General features: G+C 41.1%; 1 protein-coding gene across 2 annotated transcripts in view; it reads left to right on the top strand.

Moving 5' to 3' along the window:
• LOC137334020 (leucine-rich repeat-containing protein 72) overlaps positions 1-23,852 on the top strand; it is a 54,563-nt gene that overhangs the window by 22,351 nt on the left and 8,360 nt on the right. The window contains exons 4-7 of one of the 2 annotated variants that reach the window (XM_067998434.1): positions 4,505-4,586; positions 6,597-6,710; positions 13,241-13,330; positions 13,428-13,574. In XM_067998434.1, the coding sequence (XP_067854535.1) occupies positions 4,505-4,586; positions 6,597-6,710; positions 13,241-13,330; positions 13,428-13,574 (433 nt within the window). The remainder of the gene's footprint in view (positions 1-4,504; positions 4,587-6,596; positions 6,711-13,240; positions 13,331-13,427; positions 13,575-23,852) is intronic. The other variant, XM_067998443.1, reaches the window with a different exon arrangement.

The following is a 23,852-nucleotide window of genomic DNA, read 5'->3' as shown; positions in this document are numbered from 1 at the left end:
TATTTTGATGGTTTAAAATTTTGATGGCAAAATCATGAAGGGTTTAGATAAATTAAATAAAGAGAAACTGCTTCCATTGGCAGAAGGGTCAAGAACCAGAGGACACAGATTTAAGGTGATTGGCAAAAAACCAAAGGCAACATGAGGAAAAACTTTTTTACGCAGTGGAGGCTTTATGATCCGGAATGCGTTGCCTGAACGGGTGGTGGAAGCAGATTCAATCGTGGCTTTCAAAAAGGAATTGGATAAATACTTGGAGAAAAAATTTGCAGGGCTATGGGGAAAGAGCAGGGGAATGGGACTAACTGGATTGCTCTTACAAAGAGCGTGGGCTTGATGGGCTGAATGGCTTCCTTCTGTGCTGTAACTGTTCTATGATTCTCTGATTAAGATCATCCCCCCACCAAACCAGAGATTTTTGATACATTTCTTAGGACTGGCTCAATTATGTGATACTTAAGATGTAATTCCAGATCCTAGGTATATCACTAAACTAGTTATGATATATTCTGACTATTATTTCCAATTAGTCAACTCATGATTAGCACTAGAAAGCTTGTAGTGATTATGCCTCAGTTATTAGTCCTTTGTTACTGACACTATTATGCAACAACTATATGGAGCATTTCGGCTATTGATGTCTGCCAAGATGCTTGCTACTGGCAAGAAAATAACTAGAGCACCCCGGATAGTTCAGTAGAAAAATGTATGACCTGATCTGGTACTAGCCATAAAGGGCAGGAAGATTCCAGATTTGATCCTTGGTTTGTGCTGAATTAGCTGATCTTGGTTAGGATGTTGGTGAGGAAGCAGTTGACAGCAGGAGGGAGATCCTCTTACCCCCAGGGGGCAGAAAGCCTTCCAGGCAACACCTCCACCATCAATGAGAAGGCAGCTTAGCACCCGGGGCATGGCTGCAACGCCAAAAAATGTTCAATGACCTCACCAGAGTTGCCAAGGTTACAATACTGCTCTGTTAATCTCTGCTCACATCTCCACCACCTCCAGCCTCACTGCTCACAATACTCACAATGCTCCCCTCCCCTGTTTCCTTCCACTCTCCTACAATCACTGCACTGCACTTCACTGCACGTCCTTCTCCTCAGACTCATACACCCACCACGATCACACCCTCACTTCCCCACACCTCACATCTGACAGACTGATTAAACCTGTCATGGTCGAATAGTTCTATTCTCAAAACACCTCATAAGAGTGTTACAGGAGAAGGTCGCCCACAACTCCAGACAGGTTGCTGCCAGTGGAGGAAGTAGAGCCCACCTGCACACCCTTTCCTCCTCGAAGAAAGCATTCTGACCATTACAGGCAGGGGCAGAGTCATGGCCGTGGCGACTCGCAATGCTCGAACAGACATCATGCAGTTTTTCTTCACACCTTATCTTTTTGCCTTATTACTTCTATCGCACCCTACACTGCATGATAAACTGCAGATGCTTTCAACAGCCACTTGTCTCTCTCTGCTCTCCCTTTATACTAAAAAAATTATCCCTTGTCCCTCTATCATTTCAAGTGCTGAAGACATGGTCACACTGCTGCCACTTGAGGAAGAGGAGGGCAGCCTTCCTGCTAATGCAGCGTCACTCGATCTCACCCTAGCGAGCACCAGCTCAGATACTGGCACCACCCGTACTTTAGAGGCTAGACTAGAGCAGGAATCTTCATGTGTTGAATCACTGGGCACAAGTGTGTAGGAGCGAGGGCAGGGAGATAGGACGGCATAAGTACCAGCTCGTCGGAGGGTGAGATAACATACTAACTCTGCTACAGAGAACTCAGATGATGTCTTTGAGGACCTATGCTACCAAAGAAGACTGATAGGCATATACCAGAAAATGCTAGGTACACTGGGGAGCCTGCCAGCAAGCTTGCGCACAATGTCGCAGAGCATGGAGGAGTCCAACTCCAACTTGTGTCAAGTCCTCGTGCAGAGCATGAAGACCGTTCTGTCCAACATGCACCAAGCGGTCAACTCCATCAACACAACAGTGGCGCTCACCATCGTGGAACCTCTCATTAGCTCTCACAGCTGCCATGGAAGCTCTGACAGCTGCCATCTTGGCTCTCGGGGCCAGTGTTGACAAGGGCTTCCAGAGCATCACGTCACTTCTGCACTCTGTTCTCGCACAGAGTCGGAGGGGTGCTGAAGTGCAGTCCTAGGAGAGTGACCTGCTGTTCTCTCTAAGAACAACAGCATGCCTGCTTCCCCGCCACCCACACTGTCAGTGCCCTTGTTATTGCCATGCAGACAACTGGGCCAGACTGTTGCAGCCCACTGTAGTTTTCAGCCAGGTTCTCAAAGCTCAGAGCTGCTTGAGGTTGCCCACTGAAGTGTCGTCAATGGAAGCTCAGTAGCCTTCCACCCCACCCCCAAATCTATAGCCACTGGGGAAAAACTTCATAGGAGCACTAGGACAGGTAAACAAGCACTCAAGGCAGGCACTAAGGGCTTGCACAGGGTGATTCATAATTATTTCTGTTAACTTTTAGATTGAGATGGAATTGAGTTGTTTGATCAATTTGTTTTTTGTTTTGGATTTGGTGTTGGTGTTTATATTTGTAGTGAAGTGATGGGAAGACACATAAAGCTGGACTGATGGAAGTCAATTGGATGGTGGTAGCAAGGGCGGTGGTGATAATGATTGCGGGACTGTTGGTGTATTGGGGGTGGAAGGGATGGTTCAGGTGAAGTGCTCTTCGTTGAGCTGCTCTCTGAGAGCTGTGGCAGCTAGGGGCACTGGTGGATGATGCCGCTCCTGCACTTCCTCCTCTTCTTGCTCCTCTTCCTCCTGCATCTGCTCCTGCTGCACTTCTTCCTACCCAGGTGGTGGTATGGGCTGGTTCCTCATAATGGCAAAGTTATGGATCATACAGCAGATGAGCACAAACCTGGATACCTGCTCAGGGCTGTATTGCAAAGCTCCTCTGGAACGGTCCAGACAGCAGAAGCATTGCTTATGCACACCAATTATTTGTTTGATCGCGTTTCTGGTGGCGGCATGGCTCTCATTGTAGGCCGGTTCTGCAGCTATGCCCGGGTTCCTGACAGGAGTCATGAGCCATGTCTGGAGGGGATAGCTCTTGTCACCCAGTAGCCAGCCTGTAATTTGATGGTCTGGCTGGAATAAAGGCAGCACAGGGGACCGGTGCAGGTTGAATGAATCATGATTACTGCACAGACCTGCATGATGTGCTGCCTTTGGTCGCAAACCAGCTGAATGTTGTGAGAGTGAAATCCCATTTGATTGATAAGGATGCCAGGATGGTGATGGGGAGCGCACAAGGCAATCTGGGAGCAGTCTATTGAACCTTGCATCTTGGGGAAGCCTGCAATTCGGACGAAGCCTAGTGCTCTCTCATCCTGATTTGCTGTATCCATGGGGAACAAGATGTAGGTGTTGCTCCTGATTCATAATTATTTCTGTTAACTGTTAGATTGAGATGGAATTGAGTTGTTTGATCAATTTGTTTTTTGTTTTGGATTTGGTGTTGGTGTTTATATTTGTAGAGAGCCTCGGTGACCTCCCTGATACAGCGGTAGACTGTTATTTATCACTGATCTCACCTGCTACATCCTGAAAGGAGCACATGGCACCACTACTCCTCCTGGCTTCACATTCAGATAAATATTTTTTACAAACTTACCTTTTTTGGTGGCAGCCTGCCTTTAAGGACTGCCGGTTAGGCAGCATGTAGATCTGGTTTTCCTGAATGCAGCCCGCCAGGCACCAGCTGCATTCAAGGCAACCAGTTTATCCCACGGTGCCTCAAACAGGAGATAGGACCGTTATTTGCATATGCAAAGGGCCTACCGCCTGTTTCAAGCACAGACCCTGGATGCCTATTTGTTTGCCTATACCAATATGGCAGGAGGCGCACTTCTGGCTCATAATGAGCGCACGCTTCCTGCCTGCTATACCGGAGGTGTAGGTGCCGAGAAACGGGTGTGGTGTCATTCAGATTCTAGGCCTATGTGTTTAAACAATGTGAACAAATGGTTGTTAATTTTGCTTTAGTTTCCCCGTTGGCATGAAACCTGAATCAAAAGATGAATGTTATTTTATAACATTGAAAGAGAAATGTAATTTTGAAGGTGGGTTTTACAGGTAGTCTTAGTTTCTGCAATGCTGCGCTATAAAATGACAAAGATTCTGTTGAAACATTTGTACCTCAAAAGGTAAATTCTATTCATATGACGTTGCTGTCTCTGACTCTATTCTAGTTCAAAATAGTTTTCTGGTAGATTTCACTGTTACAATTTGATTTATTAGCAAACACCAATCAAATAATTGTGTGAAATTACTTAAGAACTGTACCTCAATAACAGCATTTTGTACACCATGATTACAAATGAAAGTGAGTGGTCTTTAACATGACCATACCATACCTTTTCTATTAATATTTTATTAATTTTGAATTGTAACCTGTCTCTATTGACTTTTTTTTGCTATTATTGAATGATTCTGTTACTATTTGTTTATTATAGATTAAACATTTAAATTTCTTGAGAACGAATTCTCACCTCAAAGAACTATACTTACACAACAACCTGCTCACTGATATAACAGGTACAATACGTCTTTTCATGACTGCGGTTAATTTTGAATTGTATTGTTTGCTGATTTATGTATTTTGTAAGATTTTTTCAGGTTTTTTTTTAGTTTGTAACTCTAGATACATCATGTTGTTTGTCACTTCTATTACCAGGAGAATATTTTTGTACAAAAAGCAAAATACTGTAGATGCTGAAAATCTGAAACAAAAGTGGAAAATGCTGGAAACACTCAGTAGATCAAGCAGCATCTATGGAGAGAACAAAAGTCGATGTTTCGGGTATAGACCCTTCCTCAGAACTGACTGTTTACAATGTTTTCAGTTAGAATATTTTTATAATTTTTTTTTAAGTTCACTTTTACACATCTAATTCTTAAATATTTTGTGTATGATTTTTTTTTTCATTGCTGACCATTTCAAGCTTCACATAATCACCCCATGTAATCAAAAAGTTAAGATTATTTTCAAGGACAACATGTTTAATATAGTTAACAGAAGTTATTAGCTGTCTCCCTTGTTGCAAATTCTTATTTCTCTCTTTCATTTTTGATATAAACTATTACTCATGTGATTTACTGTTGTGAAGATTTTCTGAGGATTCAGTCTGGACTTTAATAAGGAGCTATGATAATTACATTTTAAATAGTAGCCTGCAGATCAAAGTATGAGGAAATAAAGTAGGTTAGGTTCCGCTAAAATATATTCAACCCATTTGTTTCTCAGAAAATCAGAAATCAATTAGATTCAGCAAACACAGCAATGTACCCATTAACACGTCATTTAAATGCAATCAGAGAATGCATTCAAAGTCAACAAATCACGCCACGGCAGGGTCTACCGCACCATTATTTTTAAGTCCAAGTGGCAGTGGCATGAAAACTGGCTTAAATTCAGGAAAATCATCATCACCATTGATTTTAAAGGCGGGTTGGGGGGGAGGCAGAGCTATGATAGTTACCGTTTAACTGTTTTCAGCAAGGATAACGGCAGAATGTCACAGAAGTCCCAGGAAAATATGGAGTGGCATAATTAATGGTATTAATGGCAACTTACTCCATAATTTGCTGTTTCTTTTGCACTGCTCAAGGATTCCTACATCATAGATGCACCATTTCAATGGCACAAGCCCCCAGGAAAATCTGGACCAATATCTATAATATATTTAAAAAACTTACAGTACATCTGCGTTCTCTTCCCATCAACCTTTTCCATTGTAAATTCTAATGCTAAAGGGATCAAGGGATATGGGAAAAAGTGGGAACAGGGTACTGAGTTAGACGATCAGCCATGATCATTTTGAATGGCGGAGCAGGCCCGAAGGGCTGAATGGCCTCCTCTTGCTCCTATTTTCTATGTTTCTATATTTCTATTCCTTTCTCTACATCTATAGTGGAAACTAACTGTGTGAACTTGTCATGTTGTAATTGCATCCTCCTCCCATTGGAGGTACTACAGTGCCACCACTAGCTCATGAATTTATAATGGCAATATGGAAAGACAAGGACAGAATTTATAACCTTAAAATGGGGTCTGGATTATGTTGCTCGACCTGGTCCAATTATCTTCCACCTCCTAACCCTTTTCACTGGAAGACTACACTTGGTCTTAACCCATGTGCCATGCATGGGAAGTCGACTAGTTTTTTTCTTAATTTTTGTTCCTGGGATGTGGGTGAAACTGGCATGGCCATTGCTGGATGGCTTGCTAGGCCATTTCATTAGGCATTACAAGTGAACCACAGAGTGTGGGACTGGTGTCACATGTAGGCCAGACCAGGTAAAGCTGGCAAGTTCCCTATCCTGAAGGGCATCAGTGAACCAGTTGGGTTATTACATTAAAACAGCCCATAAATTACCAGATTTATTGAATTAAATTGTATAGCTTGTCATGGTCGGATTTGAACTCATGATCTCTAGGTTGCTGGTTCAGTACCATAATCATTAGGTGATAAACTTTCTGAACACAAGGTTGTGAATGAGCTGAAGTTTGCATGAATCTATTTTTCAATGTGCCTTATATTGTAGGTGCTCTGAAGCATTTGAAATCATTACATATATTGATGCTACAAAACAATTGGCTTACTAAGGTGGAGCAGACCATAACAGAGTTCAGGAATTTGAGGTGGATGCACACATTAAGTAAGTAAAACCGTCTGTCTCAGGGGTATCAAACTCATTTAATATGGTGGGCCTGAATCCATATCCTGGCACTTGGCACAGGCCACATACAGCAAAAACTATTAAAATAGAAATAGATAAAGATAAACCTTATTGCTACTTACTTAAAATTAGATTTTATTTTATAAACATTTCCATAATACCAATAGGTTTTTAAATGGCTTTCTGCAACTTAATTTTCTCATTCTGTTGATTATTTTGAATTGATGCCTACATAATATAGGACAAAGTCAGCATGGCTTTACGAAGGGGAAGTCATGTCTGACAAATTTGCTTGAGTTCTTTGAGGACATAACGTACAGGGTGGATAAAGGGGAACCAGTGGACGTAGTGTATTTAGACTTCCAGAAGGCATTCGACAAGGTGCCACATAAAAGATTATTGCTCAAGATAAAGAATCACTGGATTGGGGGTAATATTCTGGCATGGGTGGAGGATTGGTTATCTAACAGGAAGCAGAGAGTTGGAATAAATGGTTTATTCTCGGACTGGCAACCAGTAGCCAGTGGTGTTCCGCAGGGGTCGGTGCTGGGTCCCCAACTCTTTACAATCTATATTAACGATTTGGAGGAGGGGACCGAGTGTAACATATCAAAGATGGGAGGGAAAGTAGAGAGTGAGGAGGACATAAAAAACCTGCAGGGGGATATAGACAGGCTGGGTGAGTGGGCGGAGATTTGGCAGATGCAATACAACATTGGAAAATGTGAGGTTATGCACTTTGGCAGGAAAAACCAGAGAGCAAGTTATTATCTTGATGGCAAGAGACTGGAAAGTACTGCAGTACAAAGGGATCTGGGGGTCCTAATGCAAGAAAATCAAAAGTTAGTATGCAGGTGCAGCAGGTGATCAAGAAAGCCAACGGAATGTTGGCTTTTATTGCTAGGGGGATAGAATATAAAAACAGGGAGGTATTGCTGCAGTTATATAAGGTATTGGTGAGACCACACCTGGAATACTGCATACAGTTTTGGTCTCCATACTTAAGAAAAGGCATCTCGAGGCAGTACAAAGAAGGTTCATTCGGTTAATCCCGGGGATGAGGGGGCGGACATATGAGGAGAGGTTGAGTAGATTGGGACTCCACTCATTGGAGTTCAGAAGAATGAGAGGCGATCTTATTGAAACATATAAGATTGTGAAGGGGCTTGATCGGGTGGATGCGGTGAGGATGTTCCCAAGGATGGGTGAAACTAGAACTAGGGGGCATAATCTTAGAATAAGGGGCTGCTCCTTCAAAACTGAGATGAGGGGAAACTTCTTCACTCAGAGGGTGGTAGGTCTGTGGAATTTGCTGCCCCAGGAAGCTGTGGAAGCTACATCATTGAATAAGTTCAAAGCAGAAATAGACAGATTCCTAGAAGTAAAGGGAATTAGGGGTTATGGGGAGCGGGCAGGAAATTGGACATGAATTTAGATTTGAGGTTAGGTTCAGATCAGCCATGATCTTATTAAATGGCGGAGCAGGCTCGAAGGGCCGATTGGCCTACTCCTGCTCCTATTTCTTATGTTCTTATAATATTCAATTCATGCCCATGGCTGGTTAAAAAAATGCTTAAATTGCTGATCACCATTGATTTTAATGGGGGGGGGGGGGAGCTATGATAATTACTTTTTAACTGTTTACAGCAAGGGTAACGGCGGAGTGTCACAAAAGTCCCAGGAAAATTTAATGTTACATAATTAATGGTGTTAATGGCAACTTACCCCATAATTTTCTCTTCCTTTTGCGTCATTCAAAAGTGTAAATATGCTTGCTGTTATTGTACTTCTTTGGTAGACAATTACATTGAGTTACATTGAGTCTACAGTGCAGAAACAGGCCATTCGACCCAACTGGTCTAAGCCGACATTTATGCTCCACATGAGCCTCTTCCCTCCCTACTTCATCTAACCCTATCAGCATTCCTTTCTATTCCTTTCTCCTTCGTATTATTATCTAGCTTCCCCTTAAATACATTTGTGCTATTTGCCTCAACTACTCCTTGTGGTAGCACGTTCCACATTCTTATTTACCACTCTTTGGGTAAAGCAGTTTCTCCTGAATTCTCTATTGGATTTTTTTTATTATTCCTATTGGATTTATTAGTGACTACCTTATATTGATGACCTCTAGTTTTGGACTCCCCCATAAGTAGAAATATCTTCTCTACAACTACCCTATCAAACCCTTTCATTATCAGGACACCCCTCAGCTTTCTCTTTTCTACAGAAAAGAGCCCCAGGCTGTTCAATCTTTCTTGATAGGTATAACCTTTCAATTCTGGTATCATCTTAGTAAATCTTTTTTGCACCTTCTCCAGTGCCTCTATATCCTTTTTATAATATGTACTCCAAGTGTGGTCTAACCAAGGTTCTTTACATGTTTAACATAACTTCCCTGCTTTTCAATTTTTTCCCTCTAGAAATGAACCCTTTTGTTTATTGTTTTTATTGCTTTTTATTTATGACCTTATTAGCCTGCATCGCTACTTTTAGTGATTTGTGTATCTGTACCCCCAGATCCATCTGCTCCTCGACCACAATTAGACTCTTATTTTCCAAGGAGTATGTGGCCTCCTTATTCTTCCTACCAAAATGTACCACCTCACACTTATCTATATTGAAATTCATTTGCCAATTACACGCCGATTCTGCAAGTTTATTAATGCCTTCCTGTATTTTGTCGCAGTCCTCCTCAGTGTTAACTATAATTTGGTGTCATCTGCAAATTTTGAAATTGGACTTCCGATTCCCGAATCCAAATTGTTTGGATTGACAAATTGTTTGTCCCAGCACCGATCCTTGTGGAACACCACTTCCCACCTATTGCCAGTCTGAGTAACTACCTTTAACTCTACTCTCTGTTTTCTGTTTTGTAGCCAACTTGCTATCCATTTGGCTACTGACTCCACATGCTGTGACCTTAGTCATGAGTCTACTACTTGGTATCCTTTCGAAGGCCTTTTGAAAATCCAAATATATTACATCTACTTCATTACCTTTGTCTACCCTTTCTGTTACATTTTCAAAGAATTCAGTAAGGTTGGTCAAGCATGACCTTCCCTATTGAAATCTGTGCTGACTAGCTGACTATTCTTTATTATACTTTCGGTTTCTAGAGGTTTTTCCATTACATCTTTGGTAAGGATTCCATTATCTTTCCTACCATTGATGTTAAGCTAATTGGTCTATAGTTCCCTGAACTTGTTCTATCTCCCTTTTTAAACATACGAACACATTAGCTGTCCACCAGTCCTCTGGCACTATTCCCTTTTCTAATGAATTTTTATATATGTAATAGCACCTCTGCTATCTCGTCCCTAACTTCGTTTAATATGCGTGGATGCAATCCATCTGGACCAGGGGTTTTATCCTCTCTAAATTTTATTAATTTATCAATTATCTCCCCCTTTCTATCTTAAATGTCTTCATATCTTTTTTGATCTCTTCATGTTGGTCTCCCTGGTAAATACTGAGCCAAAGTAATTATTTAATATTTCTGCCATTTTGCTGACATTACCTGTGAGTTTATCTTGTGCATCCCTTAGTGGCCCTATCCCTATCCTGATTTTTCTTTTGTTATTTATGTGTCTGTAGAATACTTTACTATTTCTTTTTATATTCCTCGAAAATTTAATTTCATGTTCTCTTTTTGACTTCTTTCCTAAACTTTTTGTATTCCCTTTTGTCATCCTCTCCTTTGTTGTCTCTGTACTTAGTGTGTGCCTTTTTCTTTAGTTTCAATTTTGCCCTTATTTCTTTATTCATCCACGGTGTGTCATTACTGGCTTGTTTGTTCTTGCTTTTTAGTTCAATATATTTCTTCTGGTCTGGACTCTATTGATCACCGTTTTAAATGTTTTCTACTGCAGTTCTATTTCTTTGTCAGTAATTTTTTCCAGTTTACCTTCCCTAGTTCCATTCTCATCATCTTAAAATCATTTTTTCCCAATCTATTACTTTGTCCTTGACTTACTTATGTCCTTCTTAATCTTTATCTTAAATCTTATTATGTTGTGATCGCTATTGCCTAGATGTTCCTCTGTGCTTACTTCTCTTATGTGTTCTGGTTCATTTCCCATTACTAGATCCAGCAGGAGTTCCTCTCTTGCTGGGTTACATACTGGGTAAGAAAGGCGTCTTGTACACATTGTAAAAACTCAATTCCCTGTACCCCTATACCTACCTCTTCTTGCCAGTTTATTTGGGGGTAGTTAAAATCTCCCATGATTATTATTCAATGTCTCTTACTCATTTCAGATATTTGCTTACATATTTCTTCCTCCACCTCCTTTCCACTATTAGACGGTCTGTAGTATACCCTTACTAGCGTAATTGATCCCTTATCTTTTATTTCAATCCATGTGGATTCTGTTTCTATCCTACTGTTAGTTATGTCCCTTTTTTCTACTGCCATTATGTTATCTCTAATTAATACAGCTACTCTACCCCCTTCTTCCTTCCCTATCCTTTCTGATTATGTTATAATCTGCAATATTTAGTTGCCAGTCCTGTTCTTTATGTAGCCATGATTCAGTTATTCCTAATACATCTGTTCCTCGCTACGGATTATTGCCCCCAGTTCCCCCGTTTTATTTTGGACGCTGTGTACATTGCTGTACAGGCATTTTAATTTGTCTTTAAAAGTTATTCCTTTTACTTTATTTTTAACAGTCCTTTTATACTTCTGATTTATAACTGTATTTGTTCCTTGACCATTTATGTTATCTTTATTCCTTACCCTGGTCTGACCTTTACACTCATCTCCTGTTTCTTTTATCTTTAGGCTTTTGTTAATGCTACCACATCTATCCCCCCCATCATGCTAGTTTAATGTCAAGATTTATGTTCCTGCAATGCTACTCAACTTCTTCAGCCCAGAAAGGGAACAGTTGAAACTGTGGCATCTCATTCCTGTAGGTAGTAAATTGTTCCTAGGGGTTTTAAAAATTTAAAATTTAAAATTTTATTTTTTTTCTTACTTTCCCTTTCTGTCTCTTTTTTCTCTCTTTTAATCCAATCTTTCTTTCCCTCTCCTTATTTCTCTTTCTGTAGCTGATTTGACTCTAATTCATCCTATTTCCTTCTCCATCATCCTCTTTCTTTCTCTATCCTTAAATCTTATTGGTTAAGGAGATAGATTGTTGGTCCCATTGTTCACCAAGGTCCCAGATGCCCCGTTGATCTCGCCATGTCGTTATCAACTCTCACTTCCAGCAATTTGTGGCTCAAAAAATTCTCAAGCTGAAGGGTGTGGAAAAATATCTAATGGCACGGGATGCCCCGCTCCAGCAATTTCTGGGCCAATGTGAAGCAAAGAGCCACAAAAGTGCTGCTATGCACTTGTGCTACGTGTTTCCTGACAACAGTGATCGAAGATTGAACTGATTCACACCTAGGAGATTGAATGTACTACTTTAGTGGCACAATCAAGTGGTCACATTGGGACCCCTAGTTATTAATGACATGTATCCAGGTCAGAATAAATGGATATTGTTGAGCTACAAAAATATTTCTATGTGTTGTGTGTATTAAAAAATGCGCTGCTCACAGTAAATCAGATAGCTGCTGTGGCTCCTAAGTAATTAAATGTCTTTTAGGCAACATTGATTTTGAGTCCACAACACAAAAATATGTCCCAGGAGAATTGGTCAAAATCTTCTTTAAAAAGTGTTTGGCAAATTTTTTGTTTGGAAAGAGGAAAGAGCCAGAAATGCAATGGAGGATTTTTGTCCTAATCGCGCAAAAGTGATGTGCTGATATAATTTACATAATTGTACCATGTGTTTGTAAACAAATATTAAAAATTGCCAAATGTTTTTCCTTAAAATAAACCCAGTTTAACTTCAGTTCAACAATATAATTCTAAGAAGTCATAGGTCTGAAAGATGTGAAAATGTTTATGCTGGCAACTAAAGAAAACTGCTAAAATTGTTCTATGTTGTGGTGCTTTTTAAAAGAAAAGGACGTAAGACTGTAATCTCCTGTTCTTTTTTTATTTTCTTACTAATTTTTGTCTTTCGGATACTCCTGAAAGCATTGACACTTGGGCTACATTTCCATCTATCTGTACTTTGCCTAAGTAAAGTCTTAACAGCAAGTGTCAACAGCCTGTATGACCATGTGAGCCATAACAGCCAAGCTCAATCATGCAGCATCTCTAGCAGCATCCTAGGTGCAATCAACTAACAGAAGACAGATCAGGGTCTGTATAACTCCACGAAACATTGTTGCTGAACCATCAGAAGCAAATCTTTTCTTGATTAGCTCTAAATGAAGATCTCCATTTGATAACAATACATTGAAAATGTCCCCCAGTGCACCATTATCTCATCTCTTATCAAGGCTTTCAAATGAAAAACATACACATTGGTGCCAAATTAAACCAGTACACTTACTTTCCTGGATTATCAAAGAATCAAAACATACTTGAGCATTTAAATATTAAGCTGTGAACACAAACATAATAACTTCATTTTTTTTAAGTTGTAAATTTCATTCTCTTTCAGACTTATTCAATAATCCTTTGACACAGGATCACGATTATCGCCTTTATGCCATCTATCATCTGCCTTCATTACAGCTCCTTGATAGGCAGGGTTAGTTATTCAAAGCTTTAAACTTTCTTATCTTTGAAAATTCTGAATTCTGATTGTTGTGGAAGTTACAGCAGGTAGTTGTGCCTTATTTTTACAGAGATAAGTCAGAGGGAGCGGGATGCTGCTTTTGGTCTCTGGAACCAAGACCGACTGCGAGTCCGCCAATCTTTGGCTTTTGGTCAGAGGATGCATGATTTTATTGCTCACGGGTTAGCACAAAAGAAAAAGATTAAGAATTATCCAGGTGGGAACTTGCGCATTATTTAACCAAATAATTATAATTGATTTGTAAAAATCCCTTTCAACAGATAAAACAAAGGCTGCAAATGGCAGTAAATCATTTTTACCAGTGTATTTTAATGGATGATTAATTAAAAATGGTAACTTCATAATTATTCTTGCATGTCCTGTTGCATTGCTCATAAACCACAGATGAGGCCAGGCTATCGGTGTGGCAGGGCTGGATGGGTTGAAGGCACAGAAACATTTTTTTAAAGTACATAAATAAGTAAATGTGTACCTGTACTCATCACAGTCACAAATGTATACTGGGCTCTTGATAAATCAAATTCCAGGCTTCTAAAGGCTTAGACCTACTTAGAAATTGAGCCCCAGATTTATGGAGGCCCATGCTTCCTTACATCTGCCTCTGATAAATTGTGTCTTAAGCTTCCATAAGCTCACATCTCAGGTTTTTCTTTCAGTATTTTATTTGAGAATTTCGCTACTCTCAAAAATAGACATTAAGTCTGAAGGGGAGATGTTCCTGGATCTGCGCTCCGGTACATTGGATCACTTGAGCGCAGGGAGTATCACAAAATCAGGTGGGTTCCTTTGCAGACGCGTGCTCCAACCTACCTGATTTTCCAATATTCCAGTTCGCCTGGGTGCAGACCCAGCAACATCTCCCTTTTTAACTCCTTCTTCAAATTCAATACTTTTCTGTCTCAAATGTATTATCTACTAGTAGATTCTTGCTGTGAAATGTGATTGTTTTAATGTACAATTAAAAAACAATTTTTGTGCAGTGTGATTGGTGAGTTAACCAAAGCAGGAAATAATCAATTAGAAAAAGCAGATTAACACAATCACTGCACACTTAATGAATGAGAGAATAGAAATTTGATCAAGTCTGATTGATATGATAGTCACAAAAATTTTATTACATGGATGAATTATCTTGTTCACACAGCTTAGGGTATTCTCAGACATATGTGATGCATTATTTCAATTTATATATTTGACATCATTTTCAGAACATTAACACAAATACAGAAATAATAACTAACAGTGGTAATGAACTACAGATCTTGCCTCTCTGCTTGTTTTCTATCAAATAGAAGACTAGATTTTGGATGGTATTCTCAGTTTTCAACGATTTTTTTGACCGTTTAAATTTTGCAACTTATTTGACAGAAACAGCTTCCTGTACTATATCAAAATCAACTAATTTAACTAAGTATAAGGTGGCTACAGATGATGACACTTTGAGTAGCATTTGAGTCTTTTAGTCATCAGCCAAAATATGTGTCCGTGTCAAGAATGATGAATGCTGAGAAGGAAGTACCTGCAGCCCCAGTGGTAGTTTTCTCATTTGGCACCTTTGCCTTTGGTTTATGCCTCTTTAAGGAGTGCTGCTGATGGGTTATTGCTCAGTGTCAAAATGCATCTGTATGGATATCAGCTTAGGATCCAAGTTAACTGCCATGACAATGGAGGCAAAGCAATCATCTCAGTCTTGGTTAATTAATACACTGGTTATGTGACCAATGCTGATGTTGATCGATGCTGGTCCAGAGGCAGACAACAGATTCTGTGTTGTACCTTAGTAGATGATACCGGAGGAGGTGTTATGAGATCCTAAAGACGTTGATGCCTTCACCCAGCCATTGCAAGTTACAGCAGAATAGAGATCGACCACTGCATCTCAGGGGCAATGCTTGGCTAAGCACTCCTAACACTCAACTCCCTTTATGACCTGAAGGTTGAAGGGGGGTCTTACTGAATTGGTTCCCGAGGTCTCCGTGCACTCGATGAATTGAATTAGAAGTCCAAAATCCTTTTACAGTGACATGCGTATACATGCCAAACTGGAAAACCAGCAAAAGCTGACACAGCCCCCCAAAGGTCCTGATTCTAAGCTATGACATTTGCTTTGTAACTTAAACTGTAGGTATACACAACATTCCTTAATTTGTAGCGGAAGAAAAAATGAAAGTGCATACAAACCTGAAGGTGAAAACTTGTATGGGAAGGGTGGTCCAGAAATATTCAAATATTTACACTAAAAATTATGCATTCAGGTTAACTTTTAGCACTTTTATACTTCACAATTGATAGGCTTTTAATCTTAAAAAAAGCAAAGTAACATTTGGATTTTGAACAAACATTATTTGCCTTAAAGGTAACACAACATTTCCTCGCACAGCAAAACATCCGTTTACAGATGCAGTTTACCTCCTCTGGATTTAGTTCACGGAGACACTGTACCCCATGTAACTCCTCACATTTCTAGTTCACCCCTGAATTTAACCTGGCACCTCCTCCAATTCAAGCTGCTACTCTTCTTCCACCCTCCATTCAAGCTGGCATTCTTCTCCCCCCACAGTTAAAGATGGCACCCTTTATCCCTTCCAAACAGTTCCGTTCAAGCTGTCACTCTTCCACTCCCCTCAAGTTCAAGCATACACTCTTTACCCTTCTCAGTTAATGCTGGTGCTCATCTTCCTCACTCTAAAATGCCACCTCTCCCCTCGCCCCAAAAGCACCTCTTCCAGCTCTGCACCCTTCTTTTCATTTTTCCTTTACCCTCTCCCTCAGTACCGCTCCTACATGCTGCTGCGAATGAAAGTGATTCCAGCCACTGCGTACTGTAGACATAATTCCTGTTCTTGTGAGAATTCCAGCCGACAATACGCAGTGACCATGGTCAATTCCATTAGCAGCAGGACTCAGGTCAGAGCAGTATTAAAGGGAAGGAGGCCTAGTCTGTGTTTATTTTGACAGCAAATGCTGACATGCATAAAATCCCCAAATCCTGGAGTCAGTGATGGTTGACGTGCATGCATATGAAAATATTGCGACTAGGTGGAGCACACCAGGGTCAAGTGAAATATATGACTGGAAAGGTTCCATGAACAGGTCCTGGCATCAAGCACTAACCCAAAATACACTCTGAAAATTGAAAATTGAAGCCTGAATGGCTCCAAAATCCCAGAAGACCTGTAACCTTTAATGCTAATTATGCACCACATGAGCTTTAAAAGTTTGAAAAACTCAACAAAAGCTAAGTGCCAATTGTAGGAAACAATGCAGTTACTGCAGCAATTTTGGAAACTACCAAAATAATTTAAATGATCGAAAAGTAAAATCCACTGATAAACAAATAAGCTGCTCCTTTTGTTATGGAAGATAACACATAAAGTATTGCTGCATGAGGAAAAGGAACTGAGAGTTTGATTCAAAATATGACTAAAGAGTCAGCAGAGTGTGGGAGGAGTGGAGTAGATTGCAGGACTGAAATGTGAAATTTGAAAGGGAGTGTCCTACTTGTGACTTTTTTTTCCCTGTGGCATGGAGGAATTTCCTGCTTTGTATGTAGAGGCTGAACAAATGAAGAAAATATGAAATTAGCAAGATACCACTGCCTTCAGAATCTTCATATCTCCACAAACATAGTATGATAGGGATAATTTCCGAGTATCCACTACCGGCAGGAAACCTCACCCGCTGCCGATGTGTATTGTAAAGTTAAAGCACACCCATGATTTGCACTGGCAGCGGGTGAAGCTCCCCAACCCTGGTGTGTAGTCGGAAATGTACCCCCATAGTATTGCATTTATCATATGAACATACAAAATTGATGGGCAGGAAAACACCAGCTTGTCCATCAAGCCTTCCCCATGAAGATAAACTGAGGCCCCATCTGCCTGTTCAGATGAACATAAAAGATTTCATATCACCCATTTGAAGAAGAGCAGAGAATTCTCCTGGCATCCTGGCCAACAATCCTCCCTCAACCAATACCACCACCACACAAACTGATTAACTGGTTACTCATCTCATTTTCTGCTTAAGGGACCTTGCTTTGCACAAATTGACTGTCGCATTTGCCTACCTATCAACAGTGACTACACTTAAAGAGTAAGCCATTGAATGTGAATCACTATGGGACATCCAGAGGATATGAAAGGCACCTTTATAAATGCAAATTTGTTCTATCTTTAGCATACTGGCAAGCCCAAATGACGGTGTTCGTAGAATTTTTTTTTATTCGTTCATGGGATGTGGACGTCGCTGGCAAGGCCAGCATTTATTGCCCATCCCTAATTGCCCTTGAGAAGGTGGTGGTGAGCCGCCTTCTTGAACCGCTGCAGTCTGTGTGGTGAAGGTTCTCCCACAGTGCTGTTAGGTAGGGAGTTCCAGGATTTTGACCCAGTGACGATGAAGGAACGGCGATATGTTTCCAAGTCGGGATGGTGTGTGACTTGGAGGGGAACGTGCAGGTGGTGTTGTTCCCATGTGCCTGCTGCCCTTGTCCTTCTAGGTGGTAGAGGTCGCGGGTTTGGGAGGTGCTGTTGAAGAAGCCTTGGTGAATTGCTACAGTGCATCCTGTAGATGATACACACTGCAGCCACAGTGCACCAGTGGTGAAGGGAGTGAATGTTTAGGGTGGTGGATGGGATGCCAATCGAGCGGGCTGATGATTCAGTCATTGACTTAGAAAATAGTATTTAAAGGTGAAATTATACTTTTGCGTCAATGAAAAGCAATTTCCACTTTGCAGCGATGCAACAACTGGCATTATAACGCTAGAGTCTAGTCCCACAGATGCACAGGAATCTGATGAATCACTTGGCCTCTTTATAAATCAATGCAGAAATGTTTTAAATGTTTTGAGAGTGTGAATACTCTCACACTCTAGATATAACTAGCAGGGTAGATAAAAGGGAACCAGCGGATGTAGTATATTTGGATTGTCAAAAGGCATTGGATAAGGTGCCACATAAAACGTTGTTACACAAAATAAGGGTTCAAGGGGTTGCGGGTAATATATTAGCAAGGATAGAGGATTGGATAATGGACAGAAAACAGAGAGTAGGAATAAACGGGTCATGAACGGCTGTAACTAGTGGGGTACCGCAAGGATCAGTGCTTGGGCCTCAGCTATTTACAGTCTATATTAATGACTTAGGTGAAGGGACCGAGAGTAATGTATCCAAGTTTGCTGACGATACAAAGCTCGGTGGGAAAGTAAGCTGTGAGAAGGACACAAAGAATCTGCAAAGGATATATACATATATATATATATATATATATATATAGATTAAGTGGGTGGGTAAGAAGGTGGCAGGTGGCATATAATGTGGGGAAATGTGAACTTTGGTAGGAAGAATAGAAAATCAGAATATTTTTTAAATGGTGAGAAACTGTTAAATGTTGGTATTCAGAGAGATTTGGGTGTCCTTGTCCACGAAACACAGAAAGTTAACATGCAGGTACAGCAAGCTATTTGGAAGGCAAATGGTATGTTGGCCTTTATTGCAAGGGGGTTGGTGTACAAGGGTAAGGAAGTCTTGCTACAATTGTACAGGGCTTTGATGAGACCATACCTGGGGTACTGTGTACAGTTTTGATCTTACCTAAGGAAGTATATACTTGCCTTAGAGGCGGTGCAACAAAGGTTCACTAGATTGATTCCTGGGATGAGAGGGTTGTCCTATGAGGAGAGATTGAGAAGGGCCAATATTCTCTGGAGTTTAGAAGAATGAGAGGTCATCTCATTGAAACATATACAATTCTTAGAGGGCCTGACAGGGTAGATGCGGAGAGGCTGTTCCCTCTGGCTGGAGAGTCTGAACTAGGGGTCACAGTCTCAGAATAGGGGGTGGGTGTTTTAGGACTGAGAAGAAGAGGAATTTCTTCACTCAGAGAGTGGTGAATCTTTGGAATTCTCTACCCCTGAGGGCTGTGGATGCTCAGTCGTTGAGTATATTCAAGGCTGAGATTGATACACTTTTGAACTCCAAGGGAACCAAGGGATATGGGGATCGGGCAGGAAAGTGGACTTGAGCTTGAAGATCAGTCATGATCTTATTAAATGGCGGAGCAGGCTCAAGGGGCCATATGGCCTACTCCTGCTCGTATCTCTTATGTTCATCTAACATACTCATGCAGGGTTATCTCCTTGTTCTTTGATTCGTGGCCGGACAAGTTAAGTCAGGTTCTACCAAGGTGGAATCAGTTTCTGACGGACTGGTTATAGACCAAATGCAGCCTTTTATTATAACTTTTTGCTATTTTTAAATTTTTAGCAATGCCTCCTTAATGTTTGTTAATAGCTGAAATGTTCAGGGACAACTTTATGACAACTGAAACTAAGTGAGAATTACAATTCCTATAGATTTCCACATGGTGGCAACCCTTCATCCTGAAAGACAGAATGTATTTCAATTTAATTGTGTTATTTGTATCAGGGTTACTACAGAGTGCATTTCCTAACTGTATGGCCCAAAGATTTGATTTTATTCAATACTGCTAGATATGTATTTAATCTGGGAAATTAATATAAATTGTTTAATTTACATTAATTTGTTCTAAAGTTTCAAATCAGCAAGCCAAAATTGTGACTTGTGTAGAAATCACTTTGCATGTTGCTGGAGGTTTATAGGGCCACTGCAACAAAAGAAGACATCCATTAATAATAAATAACAGCAGATTTCCTGTGGCAATACTCAAGATGAGTCGGTGGATACGCTGTTTTATAACAATAGGGGTGTTTATGCCATGTAGGAAATAACTGGAGGGCAACTGATTTACAGTAATGAGATAAGTCAAATTCCATTGTTAAAAATTTTTATTCTTGGAATGTAGCTGACATTGGCAAGTTATTATTACCCGTCCTTAGTTGTCCTGAGAAAATAGTTGTAGACCTTCTTGAACCGCTGCAGTCCTTTCATTGATGTTGCTCCCATGATGGTATTAAGTAGGGAATTCCAGGATTTTGACCCAGCCACAAAGAAAAAACAATATATATACAAATCAGGATGGTGTGTGTCTTGGTGGAGAAGTTGGAGGTTATGAGGTTCCCACAACATTGCTGCTGTTGTCCTTCCCGCTGGTAGATAACACAAGGCTGGGAGATGCTGCTGAAGTAAGCTTAGTGAGTTGCTGCAGTGCATCCTGTCAATTGTACATACTGCAACCACAGTGTATTGGTGGTGGAGGAGGGAGTGGATATTGAGTTTGGTAACAGGGGTACTAATCAAAGAAGCTGCTCTGTCCTGGATGGTGTTGAGCTTGTGTGTTATTGTGGCTGCACCATCCAGGCAAGTGGTGAGTGTTGTAGATGATGGCGAGACTTTGAGGGGTCAGGAGGTGATCAGCTGGTCACCGAGTACCCAGCCAAGGGCAGTTATTCTCATTTTCCCACTGACATTCAGTTCCTATGTTCATAGGTGGATCGAGGCTGTGATGAGATCTTGAGCTGAGTGGTTCTCGATGGCACTATTGATGAGTCCTCCCATTATTTTGCTGATTATGGATGATGGGTCAATACTTGGCCAGGATAGATTTGTCCTGTTTTTCCTGGATCGAAAATACCTTGTCCGGTAGATACCAGTATCAATACTGTAGTAGAACAGCTGAAACTAGAGCAGCTTGACTGGGGGTGGGGAGCAAGATCGGCTAGTTTTGGTGCACGTTTCTTCGGCACTGCAGCCAGCGTTGTTATTGAGACCCATAACTTTCACTGTGTCCAGTGTTTTTAGCCACTTCTTAATGTTACATGCAGTGATCCGAATTGGTTGGACACAGGTATCTAATTTGGTGAGGACCACTGGAGGAGGCCGAGTAGAATTGTTTAATCAACACTTCTAGCTGTAAACACTTAGAATCATAGAAAGTTACGGCACAGAATGAGGCCATTCGGCCCATCGTGTCAGTGCCGGCTGAAAAAGAGCTATCCAGTTTAATCCCACTTTTCAGCACTTGGTACGTAGCCCTGTAGGTTACGGCACTTCAAGTGCACATCCAAGTACTTTTTAAATGAGTTAAGGGTTTCTGCCTCTACCACCCTTGCAGGCAGTGAATTCCAGACCCCTACCACCCTCTGGGTGAAAACATTTCTCCTCAGCTCCCTTCTAATCTTTCTACCAATTACTTCAAATCTATGCTCCTGGTCACTGACTTCTCTGCTAAGGGAAATAGTTCCTCCCTATCCACTCTATCTAGTCCCGTCATAATTTTATATACCTCAATTAAATCTCCCCTCAGCCTCCTTTGTTCCAAGGAAAACAACCCCAGCCTATCCAATCTTTTCTCACAGCTAAAATTCTCCAGCCCTGGCAATATCCTCGTAAATCTTCTCTGTACCCTCTCTAGTGCAATTACATCTTTCCTGTAATGTGGTGACCAGAACTGTAAACAATACTCAAGCTGTGGCCTAACCAATGTTTTATACAGTTCTAGCATAACCTCCCTGCTCTTATATTCTATGCCTCGGCCAATAAAGGCCTTGTCTCTTGTTTTCATGTTCCGGGCTACACCATGGTTGAAGATGGGCATATTCATGGCATCTCTTCCTCCTGTTAGTTGCCTTTTTGTCCAGCACCATTCTTGACTGGATCTGATAGGGCTAGGAGCTTAATCTGATCTGTTGCTTTTGGGACTACTGAGTTGGTACCTTATTCTAAGATATGCTTGGTGCTGCTCTTGACAGGCCTTCTACACTCCCCATTGAACCAAGGTTGGTCTCCAGGCTGGATGGAGATTGAGGAGTGAAAAATGTGCTGTGCCATGAGGTTATAGATTGTGATGGTTTACAATTCTGCTGCTACTGTTGGCCCATAATGCTTCATGGCGTCTGAGTAATGGGCTGCAAGATCTGTCCTTAGTCTCTCCTACTTAGAGGGGCAGCACTACATGGTTGAGGATGTTCTCACAGTGGATTTCCACCTGTTTAGCAATCCATCCAATTTTCCAGTCAGGTTTTGTGTTCGCACCAGAAGTGTCTGCCAATTTGCAGTAATTATACTAAAAATAGGCCCCAATGAGTTAATTTAGATGTTTACAATTTCCTGGTGTTTATGCTGGTAAAACACAGTGTCATCTATCAGCCCATACAAAATGGGTGTCTCCGGGCTGCAAGGATTTATTGTTTATGGAAGGTCCATTTAATGAGCCCCTTAAGATTTTTGTGGCAATTTCTGAAATGTTTTGTTTCCACGTAGTTGATCAGAAGGTTTATTGTCAGGTTCTGGCACTGACATTTTTTAATGGTATGTCTACGATGTTTGGATAATAGGTTTCCCAATATGAAGAAGAGCAGGTGCAATGGAGGGATGCCAGGCAGATCAGGCTGTACTCCATGGAGACAGACTGCGCCCACCTGTCATTACCTTCCCGCCCACATTTCCAGGCAGAGGTGCACCTAACTATTAATTCCGTTAGCAACTCGTAAGGGCTGCTTATATGCGATTTGCTGTGTCCGCATGGCAAACTCCTGCTGACAGCCCAGTAGAGGCCTGGAGCCCACCCACAATGTAAAAGAATCTCAGACTGCAAATCCAGGCGAGGTCAACACTCTAATGGCCAAACTGATGGTAACATCACACTATCTGACTAACGCTCAATTGGAGCCCAATCAGAAAATCCATCTTAGGAATAGGCAAAAATAAAATTGTAGGCATAATGAAATCAAAGCTTGTAAATTACTATTATTTATATTTCACCATTTGGATGCTCCAAACTAAGTTTTTTTTTATTCGTTCATGGGATGTGGGCGTCGCTGGCAAGGCCAGCATTTATAAATAGGTTATTAACCAATCCTACCAATTATTATCTTTACACTTTAGGTAAGCATGTTATTTGCTTCCAAGCTGGGCCAACATCAATAGTGGCTTGATCTGGCCTTCTATTGTCTGTCCCTTTTTCTGGAAAATGGCTCGCTGAGTCCCTGTGGCTAAAATCAGGAATCCACCTCCTGTCACTCCATAGGGCACTAGTTAAATCCAACATCATGCTGTACTACTACTCTACACATCACAGATTACCCTTGTTAACACCACAAGGGTGGCACCGGCACTGGGGAAAGAGGGAGCTGGTCCGTTGGGACGGGCTCCACTCAAACTGGGCTGGGACCAGTGTCCTGGCAAATCGAATAGCTAGGGCTGTAGATAGGATTTTGAACTAAAAGTAGATTGGGGGGGGGGGGGGGGGGGTGGGGTGGGGTCAGATGAGGGAAAATTTATAAATGGGTCATTTTCAGGTTGGCAGGCTGTAACTAGTGGGGTGCCGCAAGGATCAGTGCTTAGGCCTCAGCTATTTACAATCTATATTAACAACTTAAATGAAGGGACCGAGTGTAATGTATCCAAGTTTGCTGACGATACAAAGCTAGGTGGAAAAGTAAGCTGTGAGGAGGACACAAAGAGTCTGCAAACTGATATAGACAGGGTGAGAGAATGGGCAAGGAGGTGGCAGAGGGAGTATAGTGTGGGGAAATGTGAGGTTATTCACTTTG

Source organism: Heptranchias perlo, chromosome 2, assembly GCF_035084215.1.
Source record: "Heptranchias perlo isolate sHepPer1 chromosome 2, sHepPer1.hap1, whole genome shotgun sequence".
Lineage (NCBI taxonomy): Eukaryota > Metazoa > Chordata > Chondrichthyes > Hexanchiformes > Hexanchidae > Heptranchias > Heptranchias perlo.
This window is presented reverse-complemented; position numbering and strand designations above follow the sequence as displayed.